Genomic DNA, 17,537 nt, shown 5'->3' with positions numbered 1-17,537 from the left:
TCCTATTGGCCAGGAGGCAAAGGGGCCCAATGAGAGTTTAGTTGAATTATTAAATTACCTAAAGCTCTCACAAAAGGGCAAAGGAGGACACATGTCAGAAGGCTATCACTTATGCTGCTGAATTGTCATTGGCTAGCCCTAGGGAGGTCCAATGAGAGGACAACAAGAGCAAATAGCAAGAGGGCTCGCCCAAGAGAGAGAGGGGGCTGATTTTTGCAAGGTATTATCACACACACACTCTCACAAAGTCTATGTGAGAAGCAAGAAAAAGACTATCTCTTCCCAAGCTTTAATGGAGAGCTCATCACCTACTCCAAGCTTGTGAGATAGAAGCCTACATCAACACACTCTTGGAATGTGGATGCAAATCCAACCAAGAGCCAAGCTCCAATACATGCTCATCTCCTCTACCAAGCTAATTACTAAGCTAAGCTATGCTAATATGAGTGATTATGTGAGGAGATGTACATCTTTCTCGTAAGAATACTCCTTCTTCCTCTCAATCTACTCTCATACCCTGCTAGCTCTCACCATCTTCGAAGGTGTGTGAGGTCTTGGGTCTGAGACCGGGGGTAATTGATGTTGTGTTTGCTAAGTGTTTTGCTTAGTGCATGAAGCTTTCATCTTCATTGCACTAGCTAGTCTTGAAGGAACACAAAGAATTGTATTGTACAATGTCTCTTTTGATGGGAGAAACCATAATACAAAGCCTTTTGGAGGGGGGACCAGCTCCATGTAAATCCGGTCCTCAACTGTTGTCAATAGCTTAATTTCTCTCTCTTTTGAAAGTATTGTTCATGCTATCTAACTAGGTGTTATGCTTTTTGTTGCTCTCTCCACCCAAGCACCCTTGTAATTCTCATTAGGAATCTATTCTAATGAAATGCCCACTATGTTCATGCTAATTTCCGTTACACACAAGTTTTTAGGCCATTAAATGTTACAAAGGGGGGACTGGCTCCATGTAAATCCGGTCCTCAACTGTTGTCAATTGTTCTATTTCTCTCTCTTTTCAATTATTGTCAATGCCAAATTATCTAGGTGTAAATTGCTATGTTGCTTTCTCAAATTAAGTACTCTCTCTATGCTCATTAGGAACTTATTCTTAATGAAAAGCTCACTATGTTATCAATTTCCGCTACACACAAGTTATTAGTGCATTAAATGTTACAATATGAATAACGTATATTAGTGGGAGTTGGTCCCCCACCTTCTGAATACTCACATAGGCATGGCCATTATCATGGTCAATATTGACTTTAATGTGATAATATCCATGCAAGCCATCAATATAATGGTAAACACCCAACAAAATATACCATCGATAATAATGGTTCTTGTTTACCAAAACATACTCAATGTGAAATCATAAATCACAAAACAAAAAAATATAAACCACTTTCAATAAGTCTCATTTTACCATACCGAACAACTTCAAAGTCTTCAATGATGTGAACAACATCATCAGCATGTAAATGCCCTCTCCAAACCTGTGTCATGTATGAGGAATCCAAAATTAACCATTGGGGAAATGCATAGTGCCATGTGATGTGTCCATGGTCTAAACTGAAAAGAACTCTAGAGCTATGGCCTACCTTAGCACAACCTCTCTCTATATTCAAACCATTGTCAATGGTAGAGCAATAGGAAAAATAAATTGATATATTGATCTTGGCCATGAGATCCTATTTAGCATATAGGCTCTAAAATGGTATAAACATATGTACACACCTAGGTATATACACACATATAAACATACTTGCATGCATGCATAGATACATTCAAAAGTGAAAATAGAGAAATGAGAGAGCTATAATGTGAGTGTTTCTATGTGTGCTCATGAGTGAGCTTGATGTCAAAAGCATCCGTTCACACACAAGCACAATTGTGCCCCACAATCCCACCAATATTAGAGCGACTACGCTTGCAATCACTATTGCCCGCCTTCCAGCTCTCTCTCTCTCTCTCTCTCTCTCTCTCTCTCTCTCTCTCTCTCTCTCTCTCTCTCTCTCTCTCTCTCTCTCTCTCTCTCTATAGCCTGTTTGTCGTTCGCCTGGTGGCTATTTATCTCTCACAGGGCTCACCAATATTCCCTGCAGCTCCTGACTCACCACCGAATTCTCTTTCACTGCCACTTGGCATGCCTGAATTTTCTTCCCCATAATAGAGTAATATAGACTAGCTTGCGCATGTTTTTTTTTAGCACACTAAGATTATCCATCGATCATGTTCGCTACATGGTGCTTTTAATGTGAAATATTTGTTGTAAATTTTTCTCTATTTTAAGGGACATCTTTGTAATTCAAGAAAGGGTTAATTTCCAGCCAATGAAGTGCGAGGTCGGATAACGATGGCTCTAAGCACCGTACAAGGCTTGCATCTCTAGGCCATGCAATTTCCTCTCACCCCTTTCTGTCGCGGCCTTCCCCTGCTCGTCGTTTTTTCCACTTACTTTCTGCTGACCACTTCCAAGTCTCCCCCTTGAGGGGAGCAAAGCTCAATGGCCTTGCATGAGGCTTTACTCAATGGAATCTCTACTCTAGCTGAATCTCCCACCAAAGGGCTCCAAAACACAGATTTGATTAACCAAGTGTCTGCCATTAGTTCCCCTTTCATGAGGAGGATTGGCTCACACACAGTTGGTACATAATCATGGTCTGTCTCAGCTCAGAGTAATATGAAGAAGGTTACATACCTCTTGCCAAGGCCAACATCCAACAAAAACTGCAGTTGCAATAGCCGCCTGATGGCCACTATCAAGCTGGTGCTCCTCTAATGTCCTATGCGGAGTCTGTGTGGGGACCAGGTAGATTCCTCAACCCCCTCTTCAATTCTCAAGTGCAAATTGATCAAGGTATGAATACTATACCGCCTAATTTTAGTAATAATGTTTGGAATGTGCAAGAAGGGGGTATGCAACAAATTCAACATCCACAAGGGTATTAGCCTCACAATCATATTCTTAATAATGGAGCTCCATCATATGGTAATGCTCTTGGAAGTATTATTAAACCGGGCCCCCAACCTTTAACACAGGTATCCAACATAATACCTCTTGTGAAAGGAATAGTGCTAGTGAAATGAAAGCTGATCTAGAAGCTTGGCACAAATATCTCACTGATAGAGTGGTTATAGGGCTCTATCACGGTCCTTGACCATCTCTGGAAGCCTTTGCTAATTGGGAAAATAGGAATCTGTTTCCTCAGCAAATTCAATACCTGTCCAATAACTATTACTTAAAAAAAAAAGGATGCTGACAGTGCTTTACAAGTAATCACTGAGGGTCAATGGCTAATAAAAAATACTCCCATCTCATTTTTTAAATGGTACAAGGGCTTCAACCCAAAGGGTGAAAAGCCTTTGAAAGCCCCTATATGGGTGGATTTTCCTGACCTTCCAGTTGAATATTATCCATGGCTAGTAATATGGGGGAGTGGTTGGCAAAGTGGATCGACCCTAAATGGGACCCACAACGGCTTATTGAAGTTGACCTGAACAAAACCCCTAAAATGTCAGTTCCCATTAAGGATTGCTCTAGACACATCTTACATGAGTAAAAAATCCTATATAGAAACCTCCCAAATTCTTGCTTTCACCGCTTTTAGCAAGGACATCTGATCAAAGACTACCCTTCTAGGATGCAAGCCAAATCTCAAGCCCAGCCTACTAATGTCACCAAAACTGACCAGCAAAAGGCTTTTCAACCAGTCAATCGAAGAAACACCACTAGGACCCAGAGAAGAAAGGCTCGTCAGAATCCTAATTCTAATTATTTTGATGTGTTGCTTGAAGATGTATTCTCTCCTTTTATTGGTTTAATTAATGAAGAGATGGAACTAGCAGGACATAATCATGGAGAAAAGAGTACATAGGCAGAAACATCTTTGACATCAAGGGGGTCAAGTCCCTCCAGAGAGCCCCAATGAGAAATCAAGAGGAATATCAGACTCTGATAGTGATATTGAATGCATTAAAAGTACCCAAGCAACTAAAACTATTGAAGCCCAAAATGATCTAGAACAGTTCACCCAAGAGTTGGAAGCACAGGATGCACATACCAGAGCTAATATATCTCCTTCCCCAACTCCTTCAATGGACATTATAATGACCAAGCAAAAAAAGAATCACTACCCAATATGCAAATGTTAAAAGAAAAAAGAAAAGTAGAGAAATCTGCCGACCCTAATAGAGCTTCTGTGTCCATGGCTAAACCTCAAAAAATATATTTAAAAATGAAGTGCCTTAATCTTTCAGGTATCTCCTTCAACTGTAAGGGTCTGACTGACACTACAAGACCCATCGTAATCAAAAGGTGGATTCAAGACTTGTCTATTCTCCCTAATTTTATATGTTTATAGGAACTAAAGGTTAAAGGGAATGACCTTGACAACAATCTTAAAAGACTTGGGATTGGATATCAATGGCAAAGTACTAATCATCATGCAGGAAAAGGTGGAGCAGCTATTGGGGTTTCTAGCAAATGGATAAATCTGATCTCAAAGGTGCACCATTGTACAAAAGGCTATTGGGTGGCAATGACCTTTGCATAACCCATCAGTTATACTGTCATAAGTCTGTATGCTTCTAATTCCATTACAAAGAGAGCTTTTTGTTGGCAGGAGATGAGAAATCTCTCCAGCAACATAGTAATAGCAGGAGACTTTAATATGGTTGAGAACATGCTGACAGAGCAAACTCACAGGGATAGGTAATTTTTGGCAATGAAAAAATACAATGGGTGAATATGGTTGATACTTTAAACCTGATATGTCTCAGAAGATTCTGGCTACACTTGGAGCAATAAATAGTTAGGAGCATGCTACAGATATGCTAGAATTGACAGGGTATATATGGTATCAAATGTGTTGCAAGAACATCGGCTGGTCAAATGCAGGTCAAACTCCTCCATTCTCCTTTCTGATCATAAACCTGTACTGTTTGATTTTCTGAGAGTTGAAAATGCTTTTAATTTTGAGTGGCCCATCTTGATCAGACTTTATTTGGCATATCAAGTGTCAGAAAGCAGTCCAAGAAAGTATTGAAAAGAATTTTGCTTCCTATAACTCTCCTGCCAAAGCTTGGGAAGTCTTTGTCAAAGAAATTCAAACTGCTTTGACCAGATATAAAAGACTAGCTAAAGACATTGGGGCAAAAAGAAGAATGATGATAAATGGTGAGATTCTTCAGATTGAAGAATCTCTCTCCAAAGTTGACCCTCCCCCTGCTAGACTACTAGAACTGAAAGATTCATTCAAACAGGAAGAGCTCCTTGAGGCTAAACATGCACTTGCTTTCACCAGAGAATTTTGGGTAGGCAAAATTGATAGGCCTACTAAGGCCATGTATGCCTTACTAAAGAAGAAGAAACCGAAAGATTTTATTCCCTGTTTGAAAGATAAAGCTGGAAATCTGGCTAAGTCTCATAAAGATAATATACAAATTGTCAAAGGGTTCTTTACAAATATTTTCTCTGGTCTCCCAAAGAGAGAAAGGGAAAATCAAGAAGCAAGAGCGCAAATAGATCAGATAAAAAGGAAGACTGTGGCTCCTAAAATAGCACACTTCCTAGACCCATCTCTATTAGGGAGATTAAAGAAACTATTTGTAACCTCATGACAATCAAACCTCCTGGGATTGATGGTATCCCAAATGAATTTTATATTGAATAGATAGATTTTGCCACTCCATACCTTCTTTTGGTGTGGCAAGAAGCTTTATAGAAAAGGGGCTCTTCCTGCTTGTATAAACACTAGTGTAGTGAAGCTAATACATAAAAAGTCTAGCAGGGAGGATCTTCGCAATTGGAGACCCATTGCATGTCTGACTTCCATTTATAAAGTGTTTGCCCTGTCTTTAGCTAGGAGACTTAGCCCTTTAATGACTAACATTATTCTTCAAGAACAAAAGGGGTTCATAAGAGGAAGATTTGTTCTAGATGCAATAATTTCCTTGTGGGAAGGAATGGAGCAAGCTGTAGAAAATGAACAGGACTTCTATTTCTTCAAAGTTGATTTTGATAAAGCCTATGACAGAATGGAATGGGATTTTATTTTGCAGTCTATGCATGACATGGGACTAGGCAGAAGGTTTATCAAATTTGTGCATGTATTATTTGGAAATGCTTATGCCAAAAAAATTTGTCAATGGTGAACTAACAGATGTAATTGCTTTAACGAGGTCTATTAGGCAAGGATGTCCTCTGGATCCTCTGCTCTTTGTCATAGCTTTTGATGCTCTTGGCTGGCTGGTCAAAAGGGAAATGCAAGGAGGCAAGTTGAAAGGTATAAGAATTACTGGTTCACAAAGGGACCCGTGCCTGCAAATGTTTGTAGGTGATACAAACGCTCTCCTTAATGCAGATAAAGAATCAACCAATGCTTTCTTGGAATGCCTCAAACTCTTTTGTGTGTATCCATTATAAATTATCATAAAATTGGCTTTAAGTCATCAAATGGCACTTTTCCCAATGTTGTTTCTTCTACAGGCTACCAAATGATACGAGATGGGCAAATTTTCAGGTTATTGGGTATCTTTATGGGATTTAAGGTCTCAATGAATCAGAGATGGGACTGGGTTGTTGATAAATTTAGGAAAAAAATAATTTATGTGGCACTCCTACCAACCCACATTATCATCAAGGACATTTGTCTTAAACCACTATCTGTTGCCTGCAGTGATTTACTTTGTTTCTTGATGGAAACCCTCCCATTCTCAAATTAAGCAGATCATCTCATTGGCTAGAAGATTCCTGTGGGGAGGTACACCTGATGTAGGGAAAATATCCAAAGTTTCTTGGAAAACATGATGTTTGCACAAAGCAAGGGGTGGACTTGGTATTCTCGACTTGGAAAAAATGTCAGACAAGATGGCAAAATGGATAGTAAGGGTAGTAGAAAGTGATGTTTTTTGGTCTTGCCTCATCGTAAGGCACATACCTAATTTTTGTTGCAGGTTTATAAGTCATGGAACAATCTCACATTCTAGGATCTGATCACCTTGCCTTGGAAAATTAAACCTGTTGGTCCATTTGTCTCTGCCAAAATGTGGAATGCTTGGTTTAGAATCAAAGAGCCTGGTATCTTCCCCAACAACAAAATTGGGACTTCTATGATGCAAGACTCAATTTGAATTGGAGTGTGTGCCAAAAAGTTTGGGAGAACACTATCTAGTAAAGCTCACTAGTGCTTCAAACATGGAATTAGAACCTGGGGAGATCTTCAAGTGAATGGAACCTGGGTCACACCAGATCAACTCACTAACCATTTTAATTTAACTATTGGTTGTTTAAATGAAATTTTGTGTAGGTTAAAAGACCTCCATGCTCTTCAAGCTCAAGCTAGTTTGATTCACTACAAAAACACTTTTATGGCAGATATTGCAAGGAGAGCTTACAGAAACTTTTCAAACATCTCAAATTTTGATGAGGAGCTCAGGAGAAAGCTTAATAAAAGTGGAAGCTCAATTGGGGAGAAAAGCAATGGATCTACAGATTTAAATGCCTATGGGGATTTGCAATCCCAGCAAACATAGCTTTCTGGTCTGGCTTATTTTGCACCAAGGTGTGTGGACATCTCAGAAAGCTTTAAAGGCCAAAAAGGGAGATGGCAAGTGCATCAGATGTGGAGCTTCTGAAGACATCATTCATCTCTTTGTGGAGTGTCCAGCTAATTCAAAAAATATTGAAGTGCTTAGTAGATGTTGTAACGAACTATATCCTTAAAAATTCTCTGCCTAGGAGCTCCTTATAAGTGATTGTATCAGATTAGATATTTCTTTATGGAATATGTGGAGATTTGCCTAGCACTGTTTCAAATAAAGAAGGAAGAGAATGCTCTGGCATTTGCCTATCAACTCAAAGAAAATTCTCTTTCACGTCTGACTAAAATGGAGGATGTATATCACTGGCCCCTATATTCTATTCAAAGGAGCCATAAATGGCCTTGAGTAGCAGGGGACTTTTTTATCTTTCCTCTATCACCTCAAAAGGTGATTTTCCTATGGAGTATGTACAGTGTTGCCTATTCCACTAAGGGTAAGTACTTCTCCCATTGGGACTTTTAATCTACTTCTGTGACATATGCGTTTAGTAGATCAAGAATGGTTAGGTTAGCTATTTCACTTTGGACATCCGTTTGAGGATGATAGGCCGAAGAGAAGTTTAGCCTTGTACCTAAATTCTCAAAGAGACCCTTCCAAAAATTACTGGTCATTCTAGGATCTCTATCTAACACTATGGACACTGGCAAGCCGTGGTACTTGAAGATTTGTGATATAAAGAGGGTTTCCATTTGATGGGCCTTGATAGTCTTTTGGACAGGTATGAAATGTGCTTATTTGCTAAACTTGTCTACTATCAGCCATATTCCTGTATTCCCATGGATAGACTTGGGCAATCCAAAGAAAAAATCCATGGATATGCTTTCCCATGGTGAATTAGGGATTGGCAAATGTTGAAGCAATCCAGGTTGCTTCCATCTATCAAACTTCGTCTTTTGGCATACCACGCATTTTGAAACATACTCTTGTATGTTTGGTTTCATGGTAGGCCAATAGAAATATGTTTCTATCCCTTTTAGGGTAGACTGAATCCCTCTATGCCCCGCATAAGGAGGAGCATGAGATTCATACATTACTTTCTCATCTAGTGAGTTAGTAACACATAGTCTATTGCCATAGAGAAGATAACCATCTTGTAGGGTAAATGATTCTTCCTTCTTCCCTAGTGCAAGGGCTGAAATCACATCTCTAAAATCAGGATCGATAGCGTACTCATCTACCATAGAAGATAGATCATTGTGAGTTGCTATGGATACCGCATTCACTCTCGGTCGTCTTGAGAGTGCATCGGCTACTTGATTATGCTTGCTAGCAACGTGAGCAATATGAAAATGAAATTGCAAAAGGAAATTTTCCCACCTCATTTGTTTGTCGAAGAGCTTGGTCTACGTCATGAAGTACTTAAGGCTTTGGTGATTCGTTCGGAGAATGAAAGGAGTCCCCAATAAATAGTGCTTCCACAAATCTAGAGCATGAATAACTGTTAAGAGTTCCTTTTCATATATGCCTAGAGCTTTCTCAACAGGGTCGAGCCTTCAACTTTCATAGGCTATGGCGTGCCCTTCTTGGGAGAAAAACAGCTCCAAGGCAATCACCACGAGTTTCACATTGGACCTCAAATGGCTTTGAGAGATCTGGTAGTGTAAGCACAGGTTGAGAGATAAGCTTTTCTTTAAGCTTTTCGAAAGCATTGTTCTCCTTGGTGGACCATATATACCTAACATGTAATGGTCTCGCGATTTATGAGAACTTTTCTATGAAGCGTCTATAGTATGCACACATACCTATAAAGCTTCTTAATTCATGCAGATTCCTTAGATTAGGCCATCCTTTTCTTACGTCTAACTTTGATGGATCCATTTGGATGCCATCTTGAGAGATAATGTGACCTAAATACTAAATCTCTTGTAAGAAAAAATGACTTTTCTTTCGATTTATATAAAGCTTATTCTCTTGTAAAACTTGAAATATTACCTGGAGGTGTTGCTTTTGTTCGTCTAAAGAATTGGAATAGATGATTATATCATCAAAGAAGACTCTAGTAAAGGTTTGGTGAGGCCCGAATAGCTTCTCCATCAAGCGGTTAAATGTCGCTGGTGCATTGGTCAAGCCAAAAGGCATGACAATGTACTCGTAAAGACCAAACGTAGTCCGAAATGCGGTCTTTACAATGTCTTGATCAACTATCCTTATTGATGGTAGCCACTTTTTAGGTCAATCCTACTGAAGTAGGTTGACCCCTGTAGCTTATCAAATAGGTCTTCTATCCGTGGAACAGGAAACCTATTCTTGATAGTGATCCTATTTAGTGCTTGATAGTCGACACACATACGATATGTGCCGTCTTTCTTTTGCACTAATAACACTGGTGAACAAAATGGAGATGAGCTAGGCCTAACCATGCCTTTCTCAACCAACTCATGCACTTGGCACATAATCTCCTCTTGTTGAGCTTGAGAAACTCGATAAGGAGGTTTATTAGGCGGTGAGCTTCCTGGGAGAAGTTCAATTGCATGGTAGTTCACAAGGGATGTTGTCAATAAAAACACTTGGAACTCCTTGAGGAAATTGGATAACTCTTGTTCCTTTTGATTGTTTATATTTTCTTTTACTAAAGCATTAGGTTCATTTTGAGAATCTTTACCAAAAGGCATGTACATGGAAATAGAGCTCTTTATTGACTTATGGAAAGCTTGCTTATGTACAAGGGGTATAGTACTACCCAACTCCTTAGCATCTATGTACATATCTTTTTCGCTGAACCTAAAGTAGATTTTCGTTTCAGGGAATTTAACATTGGCAGCCATGCGATCACACCATGATGTCCCTAGGATTACATCCTCATGCTTGAGAGGAGAGATGAAGAAATCCTCCTTATCCACATAGCTTTGGACATGGAGCCTCAATTTCCCAATTAAGGGAGTGATTGAGGCTTCTTGCCCCTTGAAAGCACCATCGGCAGGTAGGACATCTCCCATCTCATAGGCTTGGATGCCTAGCTTGGTGGCCAACTCTATGGATATGAAATTGTGAGTAGACCGGGTCAAAGAGAATAAAAGGATCATGTTCTCTTACCTTTCCCCAAGCATGGCATAGAGGAGATCCTTTGTGATGAGCATCCTCTTCTTCAATTTTGACCAAGGTAGCTCTAGGAGGCTCATTATGTGTATTCTTGTGGGGGCAAGCATGATAGGCATGCCCTTACTCCCCACACTTGAAACAACGGTTATCTTTCCGATAACGCTCTAGCTCTTCAGGATAGAGTTTATTTTTGCCTTTATAAACTCCCTTATCTTTAGCTTTGTTGTTGTTGGCGTTGCCTTTGGGAGACTTTTGGACGTTGTCCTTCCTCTTAGGCTCATTACAGTCCTTGTTTTCTGTGGGCTTAAGATTTCTCTTAGCCCCTTGTTGGAAGTTGATTCTTGAAGCCACCATGGTATGGTGTATGACCGTAGATATGGTGCGTGGCCTTTGGGAGTTAACATACTCCGCCATATCCTCAGTTAAACCCGCACAAAATTGTTGTTTTTGCTCTCCAAAATCCATCTTTTTGAAGACAGTGGTTTTGAGATGTAAATCCCAAAACTTGTCTACATATTTGTGAATAGGTTCGTAGGGAGAGAGCTTCAAGCTTCGCCATTCGGTGAGTACTTTGTCTTTGGCATCGATAGCCAAAAAACTGTTTCATGATGGAAGCCCTTAAAGATTTCCATGTTCGTGGAGCTTCACCATTTGCTCATAGGCTAGACCACCATTGCGTGGCGGACTTTTGAAAATGCATAGCTACATGATGTAGCTTAGAGGGCTCCGTGAAGCCCTCATCTCCAAACGCCGCATCGAATTGTTGGATAAAGGCCAAGACTTTGTCCGTAGCACCAAAGGTGCCATCGTAGGTAAGGAAAGAGACGTTCTTTCCTCCCTCTTTGAACTTTTTGAGCTTGGATGACCTCTTTCAGGAGGCGTAGGATTTCCTATGGCCTCTTCTTTTAGGTGGTTCAAGAGCTGCACCATCACTTTCTTCAGAAGAGGAAGAGTACGAGGAGGATGGAGAAGAGGGTGACCTCTTTCTCACCTTTTTCTTCTCTTGTTCCTCCTTGTCTGTAACATCACTTTCTTCCGAAGAGGAAGAGGATGAAGAAGATGGAGAAGAGGGTGACCTCTTTCTTGCCTTTTTCTTCTCTTGTTTTCTTTCTTCCCTCTTTTGAATTATGGTGTAGAGAAGTATGCGATGGCCTTCTCCGTTTAGGGGGTGTTGGAGAGCATTTTGCCTGCTGTCTTCATGGAGCCATCACCGGCGAGGTGACGGAGACTCACTTCTTTCTCGTTCTTTTGGTGGGGGCTCTACCGTTGAAACTTGGGTTCTCCTTTAGGAGGGAGATGCATGATCAAGTAGTAAATTTTTGAGCCCTTCGTACGGGTCCTCCTCTTTTTTTCTTATCGGAGAGAGTCCTCTTTTGGAAGTTTCACAAGGAGATTTCCTAGGTACTCTCTCTTCTTGGTGGGGAGTTTGGAGAATACCATGGGTGCGCAATTGCTGTAACACTTCACCTTGGAGGGATGGGTTGCCCAGGGCTTGTTGAAGCTTAGAAACAAGATAGTTTACAAGCATAGGGGCATCATTAGTTGCTCTTTCATTAGCAAAATCAAAGCTATCAACATTCATTTCAATCTCTTTTCCATTGTTAGTCATACTAGAAAATTTTAGGTGTAAATTTTTACTTGTACTTTCGCACTGCAAGCCCTAGTTGCTACTCGTCTTTACCTTCAAAGATAAGGACTCAAACTTCTATACCCATGGCTTGGATATTATTCATTGCAAGGAATAGAAAAGAGGGTTCAATAGAGCCAAGACATCACCGATTCTTGTCAAGCTTCTGATAGCTCAATAATGGTTAAGCCATAAGCAAGCCCCGTAGGACTCCATTATTAAGACCATAGCTCTGGACGGTATCCCTGTTAACTGCATAAAGCAAGCTTGCTTCAAGGATGAAAAATGCCTATTCTACTTACTCTTTTGCAATTAATAACACCAACCATTTGTAGCAAGCTTGAGGACCTCTCTTCTTGAGAAAGAAAATAGAAACCAATAGCTCTGATACCAATGTAACATTTAATGCACTAATAACTTGTGCGTAGCAGAAATTGATAACATAGTGAGCTTTTCATTAAGAATAAGTTCCTAATGAGCATAGAGAGAGTACTTAATTTGAGAAAGAAACATAGCAATTTACACCTAGCTAATTTGGCATTGACAATAATTGAAAAGAGAGAGAAATAGAACAATTGACAACAGTTGAGACCGGATTTACATGGAGCCGGTTCCCCCCTCCATAAAGGCTTTGTATTATAGCTTCTCCCATCAAAGGAGACTTTTGTACATTACAATTTTTGTGTTCCTTGACAAAACTTGTTGGTGCAATGAAGATGGAAGCTTCATGCACCAAATTATGCTTGAAAAACACACCTAATGTCCTAGTCTCAGTCCTAAGACCTCACACACACTCAAAAATGGTGAGAGCTAGCAGGGAATGAGGATAGATTGAGAGGAAGAAGATGTAACTTACAAGAAAGAAGTAATGTCCTCACATAATCACTCTAACAGCATAGCTTAGCTTAGTAATTAGCATGGTAGAGGACATGAGCATGCCATTGAAGCTTGGCTCTTGGTTGGATTTGCATTCCATAGCCAAGAGTTGTTGGTGTAGGCCTCTACTTCTCAATGCTTGGAGAAGGAGATGGAGTTCTTGCTCAATACATAACTTGTGTGTGTGTGTGTGTGTGTGTGTGTGTGTGTGTGTGTGTGTGTGGGTGTGTGTAGCAAAATGTGTAAGACTAAAAATACCAAGCTTTCTCTCTCTTGGTCGATCCCTCTTGCTTTCTGCTCATGTTGGCCTCTCATTGGCTCCTGCACAGCTTAGCCAATCACAAATTAGAAGCATATTTGATAGCCTTGTGACATATGTCCCCCTTTCCCCTTTTGTGAGAGCTTTAGGTAATAAAACATTGGACCTTTTTTTCTTTTGGCCAATAGGAATCAGGTAAGCCATGGGGCTGCTGGATGCTCATTGGACCCCTTGGTAGACACTCCAATAGTCCTCTAGGGAGCTTAATTTCTATTGGTTCTTTTATCAAGCATTTTTAAACTGATTAGACTAAATGCAATGTAGCCTAATTCTCATTTGGTCCACCTTTATGGCCATCCAATAGGATTTGAGGGGAGATTGGGAGCAACCGGGCTAGGAGCCTGACATGTGTCCAGTATTCCCTTTGTGTAAAGGGGGAGCTTTGGAGTGTGTGTGTGTGTGTGTGTGTGTGTGTGTGTGTTTCTCTCTCATCCCCTACTAAAAGGGCTCGCCCCCTCCTTCCTCGGGATGTGGGAAGACTTTTTAGTCTTCCCATGACCATCCAATATTTCCCCTACTTTGGCCTTTGGACAATACAATTAAAAAGAGGAACTTTAGCCTATGAAAGTCTTAATGGGGTTGAACCAGCTCTTTTAAGCCCCATTGAAGCACATTGCTTTTTTGCGAACTGTCCCCCTTTGGATCCCTATTTTCCCTCCTTGGGATCCCTGACAGAGACCGGTCTGGTGGCCTTACCAATATTCTAGCTTTTACTCCCCTGGTATTTCCCCATATTAAATGATCAGTTTAACATGAGAAAATAATTTGGGAGTATTAGATATTAGTTTTATGACACATATGATGACATTTATCCTGACTAGAGAATAGAGATGTATGTGTTGGGTCGCCCTCCTCGACGCCTTGGACAAAGTGTGCACCGCATTGTATTGTGGATAGTGCGGACACCAAGTGATGCTTCCAGGACCTTATTTTATTGATGGTGATGGTCATTTATGTAGCTTGGCATACATTGAGTGTTGAAATTTATGTAGCTTGACAGTCATCTGAGAATGTACTCCTCTATCCCTCTCTCTCTCTACAGACAAACTCCTTGCTTGATTTTAATTATGGTTTGAGGAAGAACTATTAATTATGGTTCAATTACTCCTTGCTTGATTTTGATTCTGGTGATGAAAAACTATTAATTATGGTTCAATTATTCCTTGCTTGATTTGGATTATGGTTTGAGGAAAAACTATTGAGTATGGTTCAATTGCGTAGATGATGATGTTATAGTGCAAGATGTTGTAGAGTTTGATTTCATTGAGTTCTATTTTTTAGCAAGTGAACCAAAGTATACTCTTGATTTACCATGTACATGTAACTCTCCCTCATACACACCACCGCTCTAAACAATAGCAAAGAGCTTTCATTACTTTGGTCTTCTATAGTCAGTCTCTCTCTCTCTCTCTCTCTCTCTTTTTGTGGAGAGAGAGAGAGAGAGAGAGAGAGAGAGAGAGAGAGAGAGAGGTGGTGTGGTGAGGAATGCCAACAAGGGAGAAAAAGAGAGAATGTGATGTCTGTCATGGGGAGATATATAAAGATAGCCACACACACACACACACACACACACACACACACACACACATTTACACGTAGGTACGTACACACATACTCATATGTTTGAACTTGAGAAACTATATAATATTGTCTTGTTGGTGAAAATCGAACGAGATTCATCGGAGATGTGAGTACGTATACACATTCTCAGATCAGGGCTTCACAAACTATATAGGAATGACCCCTTGGTAAGAGCGAACGAGACCTGCAAGAGGTAGGTCGCGTGAGCTTGTTGAGTAGATAAAGAACTTAAAAAGAAGTGTGGAAATGTGTCTTGGCGACAGGATATACAGGAATTTTGGCTGTGGGTCTGTAAAAATGTGAACGTGCACCCTAAGCTTCTCTTTCGCTCTTTGTTTCCCTCCAAACCTACACTCCTCCTGTCGGCTATGGCGGCCTCGTTCTCCTTCCTGTCTGTCCGTTAACTCTCTCTCTCTCTCTCTCTCTCTCTCTCTCTCTCTCTCTGTTTCTCTGTCGCCGCAATGGGGTTGTCTTCCGCGCGCACCAGCAAAGGCAAAGCTCCCGCAGAGCTGCTCTCGCTGCTCGAACATCATCTTCCCAAGCGTGCCCGCTCTCTTCTCTCTCCACTTTCCGACGATGATCGAGAAGTCCTAACCTACATGCTGGCTTTCGGGCTTCACCTGCAAATGCTCGCAGGAGTCATCTTCCCGGCCCAGAAGCTGCAGCAGAAATCTTCCTCCTCTGCAAAGGTAGGCCTCAAACATGAACTCAATTTTACTTCCCACTCCTTTCAGTTTCTGTCTTCGAAGAGAACTCGCTCGCGGCCTGGGAAACCGCCGTCGCTGGTAGCGCACAAGACCAGCTGTAGTTGCGACTGCTTTTCCTGCTATTCTAGCTTCTGGAGCAGGTGGGCTGCTTCTTCTAATAGAGACCTCCTGAGCACAATTATTGAGATGGCAGAGATGGGAGAAGAGGAAGATGATCGCAAGCCTCAAAGGGGCAAGGAGAATACGAAGAAGCAGGCGAAGAAGCATGTTCTGGGCAAGGGTAAGAAATGCAAGGGCAAATACGGGAAGCTGCAAGGCACACAAGACACATCAAAACACTCTTTGTCGTCTCGGAGTAAGTCAGAAATGGATGATTGCACCACAGCTACTCCAGAAGGGGATTTCTTATCTGTGTCTACATCTGTGGATGCATCATACGATGCTCTGAGGAGTTATGAGTGTATGGATGAAGCTCAGATTGCCAATCTTTCCCTTGGTGATGGTGCTATGCTTACAAAAACTAAGGACCCATTTTACACAGCTTCAGATGCAAATGATATGTTGGCAAGGGGTGTAGCATTGATGGGAAAGACATCAAGAAATGCATTTTCTTCTTGTGGAGATACACATGCTGTGGCCCGATTTGAGCAAGATAAGATGTCCACAGTGATGGAAAACGAGGTAGTTGGAAGCTGCCCTGCTCTAGCTATGCCGGGAGACATTTTGCAGAGCAAGAGCATCTCAAGGCTGCATTGTGCAGCAAAGCGCAGAAGTAATCAAATTATGCCACTCGACGTGGAAGGCACATTCATCGCGAAAGACGACGTTGAGGAACTTGGTCAGTTGTGTGACAACAGTGAAGGATGTTTGTCTCCTAGGGTAGTGGTGGGTGCGAACGCTAGAGATAAGGGAGTCTTTTCTCAGGTTTTTCCTTCCACTTTGTGTGACATTGCTTCACGCCTATGGGATCTCGTGTCTTTGGGGCCTCGGAGCCATGCTATAGAGTATCATTGAGTGCCTTTGGGCTCCAGAAAGGTAAGGTGAATGCGTCAGTTTAGCTTCATTAGCAAACTTGGGTTTTGCTCAGTGTCAGCTATTATATCTTGCCGGTGCCTGGAAGTCCCAGCATTCTGGAGTTGACGGTATCAACTGCCTTTCTCAGCAGTTATGGGCTCATGAAAAGGTCAGCCTTGGAGGGAAAATGTGGCATGGAGATTGTGTTCAGATAGCTGATAATAGGATGTAGCTTTCTTCCCTTGTACATTGACCTTCATGAAATCCACATGATAATGCACCATGTTGAGTGTGTAAGGCCAGGCTTTTTCCTTCTTTTTTTGCGCTGGGGGGGGGGGGGGGGGGGTTACCGAATCGTTGTTCTCTGAATTTGTCTTTTTGACATACTTCAACCAAGGGGTTATTATGAATCTTTGTTCTGAATTACTCTTTTTGACATACTTCATGCCAGGGGATATGTTTCTAAAGTTTTCTTTTAATTTAGTACATTGATGGTTTTTCTCGATTGTTAACCGGTTGTGCAAGGTATATATAGCATCTTGGCTATGTAGTGAAATTTTTCACACTTATTTTGATGCTACAATCCTTCAGTTTTTCAGTTAACAATTATTTGCCTGAATTTTAAGGTTTTCAATAGTGGAGACTGTATGAAGAGGATCGTAATGTATCATGATATTCACCCGGTATTTGATGCATGGCCATGTATATGTCCGTACGATGTTCTCGTCAGAGAAGATGCATGCCGACTTTGGGCATGCTAAACATGCCCTAGAGA

At 41.1% G+C, this 17,537-nt stretch overlaps 1 protein-coding gene across 1 annotated transcript; it reads left to right on the top strand.

Annotated features, from left to right (window-relative positions):
* The first annotated feature begins 15,293 nt into the window (after positions 1 to 15,293).
* LOC147435675 (uncharacterized) lies at positions 15,294 to 17,059 on the top strand. Its single transcript, XM_086488668.1, has one exon. The coding sequence runs from the start codon at positions 15,503 to 15,505 to the stop codon at positions 16,760 to 16,762; it is 1,260 nt and encodes a 419-aa protein (XP_086344794.1). The 5' UTR covers positions 15,294 to 15,502; the 3' UTR covers positions 16,763 to 17,059.
* The last annotated feature ends 478 nt before the right edge of the window (positions 17,060 to 17,537 follow it).

This window comes from Adiantum capillus-veneris, chromosome 18 (genome assembly GCF_014529385.1).
Source record: "Adiantum capillus-veneris isolate H3 chromosome 18, ASM1452938v2, whole genome shotgun sequence".
NCBI classification, from domain to species: domain Eukaryota; kingdom Viridiplantae; phylum Streptophyta; class Polypodiopsida; order Polypodiales; family Pteridaceae; genus Adiantum; species Adiantum capillus-veneris.
Note: the sequence above shows the minus strand (reverse complement) of the source record. Positions and strands in the feature narration are given on the sequence as shown.

Bases quoted from the DNA above. Each gene is read 5' to 3' on its own strand.
- LOC147435675 (XM_086488668.1), top strand. From the start codon at position 15,503: ATGGGGTTGTCTTCCGCGCGCACCAGCAAAGGCAAAGCTCCCGCAGAG.